We start from the raw sequence: 14,180 nt of genomic DNA, 5'->3' as shown, positions 1-14,180 counted from the left end.
AAATCTACAAACTGTGTTTAATCATTGTTTTTATAGCCCCGATAGTTTTAGCACGGCTATCTAAAAACGTCCTTCAATATATTTTTAAAAGGAATCAAAAACTTTGACGAAACACAGAAATATATCAATCCCAATCATAACAGAACAATCAAATCTCAAAAAAAGGGCCACCTGATCATAATCTCATTCTATATATGACCTTGTGTTGTCCTTTGGGAAATTTCGTTGTGTCCCACGTCTCACAGTGAGATATGAATGTCGTGACACTGAGTAATACCGCCCTCGTCTAGATGAGGCAAGGATTCTGCCGGATTACCGAAATGTGGTGTTATTGCTGTATACTGAGATCTGCTCGGTTCATTTTGGTTTTGAGGACTGTAGGTCATATAAGTAGTTTGTATTATAACAACGGCTTTTGTAAGGTTAGGTTAGGTTAGGTTAGCATCCAAATGTATCATATGCCAATACAAATTACATGAATTGTATATATTAATTCGGTTCTAGCCAGAGCTATTTTTTTTATTGACTTGTACTATCCGTTTGTTAGGCAAAGGCCCCAAAATCTTCCATCGGTTTCGCTTGAAACCCGATGACGTCGAGGCAGGCCACGAAAATGATGGTACGACGACTTGGACGTCTTTCTAGAGAATTGGCGTGAGACAGCCAATAACAGTGCCGATAATAAAACTTGAAAAATTACTTGTTTGTTTGATCTCACTAGCATTATAAATATTATTCTGGTTTGTCATCATTATAAAATGTTTAATCCTAAAGCGTTTGCGACTATTTTAATTCATGATCTTTAAACAACGTTTCATTTTTAAAAACATCACGTCACCTTTTTACAGCTTAACTGAGATTGGGTAAAAAATAATTAAGAATCATAATGGATGAAAAATAAACCGTTAAAAACGAATTACTGTCACAAATAAATTAGATGAGCTTATATGGGGCGAATGGGATTAAGAATGAACAGTTACAGACCCCACCTGACCCATAATTTCAAAATTCATGGAGTTAAATTTGCATATGGTTTGCAGTATACAGTCAAAAAAACGGCAGCAGTTTACCATCGAAAATAGTCTCTGAAATTCGTTTGTTAATTTCAATTGTTTTAATGAAAATTAACAAATAATAAATTATGGCAACGTACATAAACTCATTATTATGTTTTAAATTACTTAAATATTAATTATAGTTTCCATGTAAGCAAGGGCCTAATAAACACTTATTGCAGAGTTTCAACTAATTATACAAAACATTTCTTTTTCATTTTCTATGGTACTACTACTACTAAACCAGAAAAAAATCGTTCAACACATTATCCTCTCAAGCGCCCGGCCACCGTGTCACGGTTGAATGTTCTACCCCCGTCAAGCGCCCCGCCACCGTGGTACGGCAAAACGATCTTACATTTAAAAAACGTAGAAACGAAATGCTAAAACTATGTTTATCCCTTCCAAACATATTTGACATTGAAGCTGATGAAACGAGACGACGATCTAATGCACACACTTGAATAAGTGGTTGATATAGGCCAGAGAGCACCATAAACAACATCTGACCCGACGAAATGTTCCTTTATGACCAATTTTGTAAATCCTTTTTTTAACTAATTTTAAAGATTTGAGTATATTTTACAGTTGGATTTTAATGTCATTATTCATTAACTACACGATAAGACCTTTCGTCATATTATTTTTTTGCCTAAAAATATTTTTTAGACTTTCTTCAAACACATGCCTAAAGCACAAAATATTCAGATTAAACCGACTATTGTACTACCACTATCAAATATTATTTGTGGTTTATTATATATATTTTTTTAATCTATAGCAAATTTTATGTAGATTTCAAATATATAAGGTATGACTAGGGTGTTAGTATTAAAATATGACGGAATCGGCGCTTAAACGCCAACCGCCAATTCAATTTCGCGCGCTATTTTTGGCCCGGACGCTTAACGGTATATTTGAATTTTAACGTTGGGGCGCTCGAGAGGTTATATTACCTATAACCTCTACGTCCTACCTGACCGCTGTTTATTACACGTATACAAATCATCAACTCTCTCAACATAAACCAAAAATCATCTTATTCCATTACAAGAAAAATAAATTCCCCTAAAACGTTACTCTCTTCGTCTATATTGGCTAACGGCACCTTTGCCCTGAAATCTATCAATCAGTTGCCTTACCTTTTGGTGCGTGTAAATAAGTTAGTAGCTACTCATGTTTACCACGACCTCTGTAGGAACGGACATTGAAAAACAACGGTACCATCTACGTCAGTGGAACCGAATTACCGTCTGCAATAATAAATGTTTCTTGTAGGAGATTTTTCGAAGAGTTTGTGTAGCAACACTCTTGAAACTTCAGTGATGAAGGTTTGGCGCTGCAATTAATGTGGCGTTATTTCAATCGATGTCTGATGATTTTAATAACACAGCGAGAGCGTTGAATGCGTTCAGCGCCGAGCCTACAGCAGGTGTGTCGCTACACTTACGCCTGTACATATTCGGGCCTTAATCGGCATTACAGCGCGGTATGTGCTTTGAATCACTCGACTGCCGCATATTATCAGTCACCTGGGCCAGCTACCGATTTTTGCTGATCGTCAAAATCGAATGATGCCGGACAAGTGCTTAAGAGCGGCGATTTCTTACTTCTACTGAAAGTCAAGAAATGTCTTTTAAATTTAAATTTTGAATAATTTTCTACTACTATCAACGACCGACAACCGGCTAACTATCAAAGAAAATTGTATAACAATCGGTTCAGCGCCTCTAGCAGACGTCGTAGAAACTATTTTGGCAGTAAGTATATTTTAAATGTCAAACTCTCGATACTCGATGGATCCAATTGTAGAGAATCGTGCTACTGCTATTGTATGAATTCGAAACAACGCCCCTAACGTCTTTTGTAGGAACTTAAACGTCAAACGTCTATTCGATAGTACTGAGTGTAGAAAATCGCACTACTGTAGCTTTTCTTGTTTGACAAATTCTACCGAATCGATATTACCAGCTTGGATATGTGTGTAGCAGCCTTTACTCTCCTTGTACAAGGAGTATAGGAAATAGTGTAATATAGGAAGCGGAAAACATTTTAGTTAGAAATCCTTTTTGCCTGCTCCAGAAAATTTCGTTTGGGATTTGTCGAATAACAAATTGTAGAAAAATATCCCGGTAGAGATGGATGTTTCAAGGATTCTCAGATGCTTAATGGATATAAATTATGGGACACCAAATATTTCAGAGTATTGTAATGACATGAAACAAGTTAGCTAGGTTTTATATGCGGAAAACATATTTTAAAACATAATATTAAGATATCTGATGAAAACACCGTCCCGCATAGAAAGGCATACACAGATCTTTTCTGAAATCTTTCAATATGGTCCAATGCGTAGTCCTTGTAACCAGCAAGCTTGTATGACAGGATATATGAATGTGGATGCAAGGGAAGTATGTATGAATCGTAGCAAGTGGCGTTCTTTGGTCTCTGAATACTATGGTGAAGAGCTTGATTTTGTGTTTATATGTATACAATTATACATAACGAATAAAATGACACTTAGGAAGCTGCAAAAGGATAACGTCTGGGCACACACTACCTACTAAAGGTGGAAAATGGAAATGTTCTTAGTTCATCACAAGAACTTCCATCATGCAATATTCGGGACATTTCAACCCGTGTAACCGTCAGTAGAATCATTAATCAATCAATCATTAGCCCACTGCTGAGTGTGGGTCATTTCTCACTAGGAGGGAATATTTTGCAGACGTGTGGAATTTGCTATGCACAGACATTATTGACAGGCATATTTCATGATACGCATTAACGACTATCGATTCGTAATTGTAAAAAAAATAATGATTTATTTAAATAGAATTATGGTTGATTTAAAACGACAGTAACTAATTTACGTGAGCATTTATGCAATTTTTAGATGTAGCTAGCTATTTTGTTTCTGAACCTATATCATTATCAGTAACGTAACACACATAATCGCGATGCCAATTATAACCACACTTCCAAAACTCTTATAACTTAACTTGACTTTGAAAACAAAACTGTGACTGCAATACCTACATAAATGCAATTAAAAACATAAACATCAATAAACATGGACACTCACACATTACATACCAGTATTACCCATCACACTAATCAACAGGACATCACATAAAGTCCTACACATACTATGGTTGTAGCAAATATTTTTCTGCCATTTATCCTGCCGGGCAAACACAGTCCCCTGAGTAATTCCATTATGGATGGACCTGCCCTGTCCTGTATTATTCAACGTCTCTCGAATCTTTGTGTAAAGATTCTTATGTTTCTGTTTTAATATTAGTCTGTTTACTAAAGAAATTGCTTGCTATATTTTACTTGGATTGCTTGATGTTTAAATTGTATGATAAGTTTGTTTTAAAATGTTTTGGTGTTTTGAATTTTGAAACTTGGTTGACTGTTTACGGACTGTTTAACTAGAGGTACGATTTCCTACCAATACTGACTATAGACAACAGAGTAGTTATCGACAAATATATGTATGATAACCTAATCCACGGTCCTTGTGTCATGTAGGAACTATTTATTAAAGTATTATAAGTGATGTGTATACCTGATAGAACTGAGTATAGAAAATCGCGCTACAGGAATCTATGAAAACGTGTAAGACTTTTATAGAAATCCCCGCGTCTCAGTAAGAATTGTCATTTAAGCAAAGATAAAAACATCTTAAGTTGAATCCTACTACTATGAAAAAAGAGAACCAGCTAATTAAGAAAAAAATAAGGTCAATCACCACTCAATGTCTTCTTCAACATGTTTGCTTCACACGTCGTACTGTTTGTATACTTGTGAACCAATGTTTGCAGTACGTGCAACCGTTCAATACACTGACTAAAACTATGACCAGATCCAAATTCGACCACGTAGTAATAAAAAGGGGAAAATTTTACGGCTAGTGTGTTTTAAATATGTTTAACTGCGTCAATGTAGTCTCTGATCCGTAATTTATAGAATAATACCTTAAAATCGAACACAAAACTCTATTTTCGACAATCACACGACACCAAACCCGCAAAATTTTACCACTCCTCCAATAGCGAAGAAGATAATTAGAGGAAAAAATAGCCAATCACTAACAATGACTTCTTCCACATGTTTGTTCCACACGTCGTGTTTGTTTACTTGTGAACCAATGTTTGCAGTACGTGCAACCGTTTTATATACACACATATGTATACAATGCACCGACTATAACCAACTCTTTATTAATGAGATTAACCCGATATATGAAATTGGGAACATTATTAAGAGCTACCATATGTTTCAAAGATGTTTTGCTACGTCACTAAAATCTCTGGCTTGTAATTAATTTAATTGTGGAGACAGGTCACTTCAAAACGCATTCGAAACCCTATTTTCGACAATCACACCACACAAAAACCCAACAAAATTTACCAGTCCTCCAATAGCGAAGAAGATAATTAAGCGGAAAAAATAGCCAATCACTAACAATGACTTCTTCCACATGTTTGCTTCACACGTCGTGTTTGTATACTTGTGAACCAATGTTTGCAGTACGTGCAACCGTTTTATATTCAGCCGGCCGAGGGCACATGAAGATACTTTAGTTATCTTGGCCACCGCCGCGATGTATGCCAAGTATTGCCAAGTGATGATCTGAGTACGTTGGAAGGATTTTTCAAATTTTTGTTGTGAAATTTTGGGGCTTGTATCGCGGATAAAAGTAAGACTTTATTTGTGTTTGCGTATCTATCATGTTGTTAAATTGACTTTGCTGATAACATAAGACAAATCCATACAATTTGATTTTCAATTGGAGGTTCACCATGCGTTTATTTACATGTAGTGAATAATATAAGAAAGATATATATTTATTTATCTAGTTATAACAAGTTTAATTTAATACAAAACTTTGAGGTCACACGTTTCATATTTTTATAACGTAGGACGTGTCCTTTTCGAAATAAAATATTCAATTACATTAGGTACAAAACTATAACCTTTTAAAATTGAAGGCGGTCAGTATCTTTTTTTGTCTCTTTGATTTTTACTAATAAATATGACACAAACTCAATACCATTGTATCAGAGTTGCCAACAAAAAGTATTTGTCAAGTTCTAATTGGATAAAAACTTGGAGTTTAAAGGGGCCGTATGGATTATCGAATAGCCTGGAGTGGCCGAAAGAGTCCTTCTTCTTAAGGACATAAACAATGAAAACTTGAATAAAAACTGATTTAGTAAAAGTAGAATAAAGAATAGAAAATGATTTGGTTTATTTCGTCAGCTGTCAGTAATGTACTACTTAAGTTATTATGAAGAATGATAACACTTTTGACTTTCAAGATTACAATTAGGAGATTGATTAGACTGTTCAGAATATAGGCTCAGCCAGAATAGCTGGCAAGATACTCTAAGTCACTTTATCTAACTAAAAATAACACAAAATTAAAATGAATAAAGGTTTACTATGAGATGAATTATACAAAAACTGCAAGATATTCTACCCGCTTATATATTTCAATATAAGTAAAGATTGTAGTTAAAAAAGGCTTCTAATTGTAACATGAATTTACAAGACATACCTGTAACGTCCATAATTTAGTAGAACAATTAGCCGTACATACATCTACGGCATCACGAATACAATTAATTAGCATTGATAATGATAATGTATGCCATGCGGTTTTGCCTGAGAACATATAACCAAACTTCTCTAAAGTAAACAAGATTGTATACACAAGTACTGACCTACCGTTCACCAATCCTCTCACCTAACCTAAGGATTACGGTATTTTCTCTCCAGAACCGCTCGGAAAAGCACCTCACAGAAACATTTATGTAGATACGAAACATTTACATACTAGTAAATAAACGGAAGCATCACTTGAACCCTTCGACGAAACAAATAAGGGAGAAACAAAATACAAATGTTCTTTATTATCATAATTTGCAAATAGGCCATTGTAATAATTATGATCCAAAGCTTGTTTCTCTCAAAGACCCTCCAGAAGCCCCCAGTGTTGTAGCAAAGCCAAGGACCCTCAGATTTGGCCATAGATTGGAGACACTGCAACTCAACAACTTTTGGAATAAACTGAATAAATAGATAAAGCCGCTTTTTAATTATTCAAATGATGTCCCACTACCGTCGTCGGATCCCAACTTCCAGCAATAAACGTTGAAGTAAATTCGACTTTAAATTCAAACAGTTACAGTTCAATTTGCTACAGCAACACTTTTGAATAGAAGTGGAACCATTTCCTTTTGCGATATCGGTACTTTATTAAGCTTTTTGCCAGTTTGTGCTTGCAGTTCGGGAGTAATAACGTTTTTGAGCAATTTGGAAGGATGACAAAAAGATTGGATTAGGTGTGTTGATTACTTCATTTACATAGTGTCGTTAGTAAAATCAGCGAGGTACGAGATTTCACTAAATTTTAGAGCTATTTTGGATACTGTTATTATCGTTTCTCGAACGCTTGGCCCTAATATTAGATAGCAGTTTCGGGGTTAACGTAATTTTCGAGATGGTTATAGTTTTGATGTTATCTTTGTGTTGTTGTTTCATTAATTTGGGGTGAACACAATACCAAGTATTCATGTTACTGGCCATTTAAGGTGACTTAACTAAATTCTCAATTTATTAGTCTACTATTTCTACTACTACTTCTCGTATATTAAGTTAAACGACGATACTATTAAGAATCCTCTCTAATTATGGACAAAATATGTATTCCAGACAATACGAATTTAATGAAACTTAGGTGACCTTGACCTTGACCCCGGAAAAAAAACAAAACAGTATAATAAAGTAGTATACTAAAAGATATTTACGATTCATATTTCCAAGTCTCACTTATAAAACAGGTCAAATCCTACAAACAGAAGTAACCTGATCCGAAACAAAACAAAATCCAAAATAATGAAACAGTCCACATTAATTCTATTACAGGCTAACATCGAGTCCAAATACCCTATACGATCCGGCAGTATCAATTAGTCGAACAAACAAACTCGAGGCCAGTTCATATCGAACCGTTTTATAGCAAAATTTTCAACGAACATCCTAAATTCTGAATAACATCAACACGGACCATGTTTAAACATCAAAGCCAAATTAGAAGAGCTTAACTCGATTTCTCCGTACGTCTGCTGTGAATAGTCAAATTTTGGGTATTTTCAGGGATGCCGACGTCACAGTAACGAAATAGGATTTATTCGAACACGTTCGCACTCGAAAGGTTTCTAAACAAGATTATGGGATTTGTCTAGAACTGACTCTGGGGCTATTACGCGATGATTTCCAGTTGGACTTCAATCGGAGTTGGTGGTTTGGATCATTGATTTTAAATGTCAGACTTATTATTAAATTTATTTACATAAATATTATTAAATTTATTTATAATCGTTTAAATATTTATAAATCAAAAGCAAAATCTAAGCCCCAGTCAATTAGAGAATCGTGTTTATAAAGTTTAAGTCGCTTTTTTAAATGACTTTCGATTGTTGGGTACTAAGTATTGGGTTAAATAAAATATTTGAATTGTGAAATATCACAAATAATTATTTTGAAAAACAGAAAAGAAATAAAATGATAATTATAAAACCATATTTCCTTGAATTACTTGTTATATGTATGTCTGTATAATATGACGTGTAGTATGCACTTTTCTACAAATAAATGTCCATAAGTCAATTAATGTGATCCAAAAGCATGCTCAATTACAAACTACTTCCCACAATGTCCCTCTACATTTCAAACAGTAAAAGCACTAAACGTACCAACATTAAAAATTACGGTCTCCAAAGAATACGCTCCATCCAACGACAGTTTAACTAAACAAACGCGCATAACAGTCTAAGGCCAGCAGGCAGTGTACTTTAAGTAAGACTTAATACATAATTTAGTCGGTGCATTCTCGGCTTACGGCAGCGTATTCCCAAGGGCCTCGTGAACGAATAACAGATAGGAGAAAAAGTAGCATGATGCTTGGATGTCGGCAATTTGTGTTTCTGATGTTTTTGGTTTTAGCTGAGGTTATTCTTTGTTAGGTGTAGTTCGTGAAGGTGATTTTCTCTCAATAGTATTATTGTAGGGAAATAAAGGCCGTGGTGCTATTATAGTATACGATAAGTATTTCATTGTTTAGTTATGTAATGGAGCCAGTAGCTTTCATTGTCTAAGCCTAATTTTGGTAAAGAACCATCCTGTTGGGTACCTATTGCGATGGTATCCCACATAAGACATATAAAAAAACTATTTACTTCAATAATATAATAGGTAACAAACCTGCATTGTCCAACGTACTGGACACAAAGCCAAAAACCAAGAACCAAGGTCCATGCGCTCAAAAACTAACCCCTCCCTCGTTCCGAAGAAAACCCTTGCCCAGCAGAGGGACAGTCATGAGTCGAGAAAAATATAGTAGATACTACAATAAGACAAAGTTCCTAGCTATACAATAACACTAGATACATCCTACAATCTCCACATACACATAAGCTATAAAGAAACTTTACACTCAACCACATCACCGATAAAACACACCACAAAGGCTTCTTCACTTCATTCCCACGTTTTTTCCACCGCAGAAACAATATTTGATTTCCTAAATATATCCACAAGCATCGAACGTCAACACGAAGCGACATTCGGAAATTAATAGCATTTCCGTGACACAGACTGAGAACCGATTTCCATTGCAACCATATCCAATAGTCAGGATATTCAATAATATCGGATGGTTTGTACTCGTCAGCTTTGCATACATGTTTCATGACCTGGGGGTTTCGAGGAATCTGGTTATCGTGTTTTTTGGGTTTTTGAACTCTTTTAAACTTGAATATTGTGATTTGGGCGTTTAGGGGCATTGGTTGGAGTTTCTGCGACTTTTTATTCAATCATCCATGTAGCACTTGAATATATGCTTTGTCTTTTTCTTTCTCAACGAGGAATAGTAGTATTAACTACACAGTATTTAAAATCTTCTTGTGGGGTACAAAAAGATTTGTAATGCTGTGTTCAGCTTAGCTGACTTTGTGTTAGAAGTGAGTTCACGTCAGTAGTGCAATGGATACAATCTCATGACCTCTAAATTAGCAGTCTAGATAAAGCCTTAGCAATCTACAAAGCAGTGTATTCAGCATTAAAAATGTACCCTCTAATTCATAAAAATATATGAAGTTATGAAAGGCTTGTTTTGTTTCTTTCACTCCTTAGCGAACTGAAAAAAAGAAAACATAATTTATAGTGTGTTTATGAATAAGAGGGTTAGTCTTCATTTTGACTTACAGACTGCAATGGTATAAAGCAATTAGTTAAAATTATAAATCCATATCACGTTCGTATATCGTATTCCCATCCTTATCCCCATGGGGGTAGACAGAGACTGAAGAACGCTACGATCCCTGCATACCTCTGCCTCATTCACATTCATACCATGACGTCGTACACGCCTACCAGTTACGTTTACTACGCATCTTACCTTTCTGAAGAAATAACATAACTGATATGTTTATTTGATATTATATTGCGATACCTACAGCTTTTTGTTTTTTTTCGTATGGTTTTTGGTCAATTGGTCATCCTAGAGACAAAATAGTAGAATCCACTCAAAGACACGTATCATGGCTTAGCAACTTTTGACGTACTGAGAGGCTCAGTTCAACTTCCAGTCAGCGGTCACCCATCTATGAGGTGTCCTCACGAAATGTTGCTTAACGTGCTTATCGATAACCGATGGGTCTGATATAGAAATCGAATACCACAGTATTTTAGAAATCCTCAATAGATAAGTAAATACGTTTTCTTTGCAGTAATAAAATATGTTATGACTTTACAACTTGAGAACAGATTTCATAATAATGCCTTATTATATAAACCATATTATGAAGCGGTAGGGAGTACTGCTTCATAATATCAATTTATTATTATTATATGTGAGAAGACTAGAAATTTGACACAGCAAGTTATGAATGTCACTGATTCTATGGTTATCTATTATTAAGTCCATGTTGGATTGCAAAACAATAACTGGCTTAAGCAACCTTTGACAAGGTTATCTTTAGAAGTCGACATATCAGTGATTTTTATCTGAATGTTTCCACGCTTCAGGCCTTAGGACTATACGTGAAAAATTGACACCGGTGTTACCTATCAAGATAACACGTGCTAAATCATGATAAAGGTCTTCGGGTGGCCTAAGTAACTTAAACAATAAATTGACTTCTTAACCAACTAAATAAAAAGACACGGAACCAAGACAACTTAAATACAAAACACTAGATTAATCAACAACCTAGCTGTTACCAGAGTAGTAGCAGGAACCAGACAGGCAAAACAGAAAAAAGGAGTACAATTCTTCAAAACAGAATAATAACGCCATCTTACTCCCTTCATTAAAAGTTAAACAAACAAAAAATCTACTTCCTTATTAAGTTCTATAAAACATTAAAAAAAACCGTTCAAACATCCAAGAAGTTCAAACAATAAATCGAGAAGAGCACAGCTAAGTGACGTGCCTGCCATCCGGTTATCCGGCGTTCTTACCCGTCCGGATGCAATGAGACAATGTACTGGAAAAGCGCACTGTATTTGTGTTAGTCCGGACATAGTTTATCCGTGTTCCTCTAACAACTCCCGGTCTACTTTTAAGTGATTTAAAACGATCTTAGCCTGAATAAAATATTGTCGAGGAGTTTTATTTTTTACTAAAAGAAAATGTTTTGTTTTTAGATTAATACGTTTAATGGCAAAGGCTGGTTGGAATGGACGGGGCTTGAGCAGATTTATAAGCACTAAGAAGTAGTGTGAACATTAAAAATCTTTAATTGAAAACACTACAAAATGCGAAAAAGCCTTTTTCCTGAATTTGAAAACCTTATCTTCATTCATTGTTACTAGTCAAAATAAGTTAATCAGTATTTTCAGCGATCAACTCCAGGCTACAACCGTTTGGTCTTGTGGAAATTTAATTAATAGTATGCAGACAGGCTTCATAAGAAAAGCGTTTTGTAACTAACGATATCAAAAACCAGCATAAAAAAGCCTCTCTGCTTTAAAAACGCTTGAATCATAATTCACTTCACGCTTCAAGAGTTTCTACAGAAAAATCTTAACACAATTTTAAAGATATCGCTTAAATGCTTATCCATCTGAAGCACCGAGCCTACAACAACATAAATCTTTCTTCCTTAGTCCAAACCGCTAAAAATATGAATGGTAGCTTCAATAATATTCAAATTCAAATCCGCACGATCGACGAAAGCCAAGCAGACGCGAAACAATAACAAAGATAAATCTGCCTTTTGGAAAATAGCGTTGGTTGGGCCTAAAAATACAGTGATGAAATGTGAGGAAATTGAAACGATGCTTCACTATGTTTATATTGGAAAAGTCCGCAAAGTCTACTGATTACTTTTGATTTATTTCCAGCCACTTCCTTTCTTTGAATTGTGGCTGCAGTTTAACTTTACCAGAGGATACCAACAGATAGTGTACGGAACTGAAAATTAAAATGATTAAAACGATATTCGGTTTAGATCTTCGAAATTATAATACTGTGGGGGTTATAGATACGGCGCAATTATACTACAAAATGGCGGCGATTTGCTCATGTATTTCGTATTAAGATTTCTACTGAACAAATGTTACGTCATTCTCCACATTAAAAATCTACATGACCATTATCCAAACTAAACTTATCAAGTACATCACAATTACTTTGAAATATTCCAATAATTTGAAATCCAAACATTACCCTTTCTAAAAAACGTTGAAGCACACAAAATACCACTTTATACTCTATCTAAATAACCTGCCATAAAAGCTACATAGATATTTTAGATAGATCTTTCCACATTTTCCAGTGAACCTCCCAAATCACCGTCCTTAGCTTGTAGACTAACCTTTTGAAGGTGCTCTCGTGGTGCAACTCTTTTGCTCGACTGAGCGCGATGAGCTCCCCGGCCAAGTCAAGTGCACCCACAAGCAATTCTTATTCACAAATATTAAATATGCTCGCTTCATGAAATCTCTGATGTGGTTAAATTCTGAAGCGTAAATAATTTGTAATCTTCTTTAGATAGATAAAATGAGTATCGTGGCTTCAAAATTTTCGTCGTATTACAGACCTATCTGACCTATAATTTAGCAGTGTAGTATTCTTCTATCCTTTCTTTCTTGTTTTGTATATCTATAAACTCAGTTGAAGAAGATTAAAAATTGTTGTATATTTTTTCTAAGAAAAAAATACAGCTGGACCTAGAACAACTCGTTGTGAATTTCATAATATTGAACCTACGATATTTGCAAGGGCAAAAGCTTCATGATTATCTACACTGAGCTACATCTAGTTACTAAGATAAATTATTACAGTTCTTTTTATTGCATATTTTTTTTGTTGGTTTGAAACATAAACAACTTATTAATCTTAAAAAAAAGAACAGAACTACAATATGGCACCAGAAATATCTCCATATAGCTCTGTTTACTGTGTTTGTTCGCCTCAAGTTTTATAATAATATGCCAAGTAATAACTTTATTCTTCCTTGTCCACAGTGCCAATGACGCAAGTAGTAGCCGTGGCGGGTGAGCCGGTGTACCTGCCGTGTGACATCGCGACACAGGATGAAGAAGACGCCGTGTTGCTCGTGTTATGGTACCGGGAGGACCTCGGCACGCCCATTTATAGGTAAGCAACTGTAATATATTGAAAATTGCCCTTGCCATTGCAGCGCAATGGTTTAAGTGGGTACCTCGCCGCAATATCCGCATGTGATGGGTTCGAATCCCACCCAAGACAAATATTTGTGTGATGAGTACGGGCTGTTTGATCTGTTTTGAGCCTGGTAGTCAATTTATCGACGTCTTATAAAAAAACTATGTATTATATTTTTTTTTGTGGCTATACCCAGCGGTTTATATTGATCTTGCGCTGTAGAGAACATCAAGTAAGTATTTAGGTTGTTATTTTAACACTTACTATTATAAAGTGTTATGAAAGATTTTACTTCCCAGATCAAGCATTAAGCGTGCTTTGCTAAGCAGGAAAGAAAAAGTACTTACTAAGCTTCTTGTTTTTTGTTACATCAACTTCAAAGCTCAACGAATCATAGACCCGTATTTGCTTTATAAAGA

At 35.1% G+C, this 14,180-nt stretch overlaps 1 protein-coding gene across 2 annotated transcripts in view; it reads left to right on the top strand.

Moving 5' to 3' along the window:
* Positions 1–14,180, top strand: part of side-VII (sidestep VII transmembrane protein) — a 306,643-nt gene that overhangs the window by 252,111 nt on the left and 40,352 nt on the right. For both annotated transcript variants that reach the window (XM_076126877.1, XM_076126876.1), the window contains exon 3: positions 13,602–13,734. In XM_076126877.1, the coding sequence (XP_075982992.1) occupies positions 13,602–13,734 (133 nt within the window). The remainder of the gene's footprint in view (positions 1–13,601; positions 13,735–14,180) is intronic.

Source organism: Anticarsia gemmatalis, chromosome 19, assembly GCF_050436995.1.
Source record: "Anticarsia gemmatalis isolate Benzon Research Colony breed Stoneville strain chromosome 19, ilAntGemm2 primary, whole genome shotgun sequence".
Classification (NCBI taxonomy): Eukaryota; Metazoa; Arthropoda; class Insecta; order Lepidoptera; family Erebidae; genus Anticarsia; species Anticarsia gemmatalis.
This window is presented reverse-complemented; position numbering and strand designations above follow the sequence as displayed.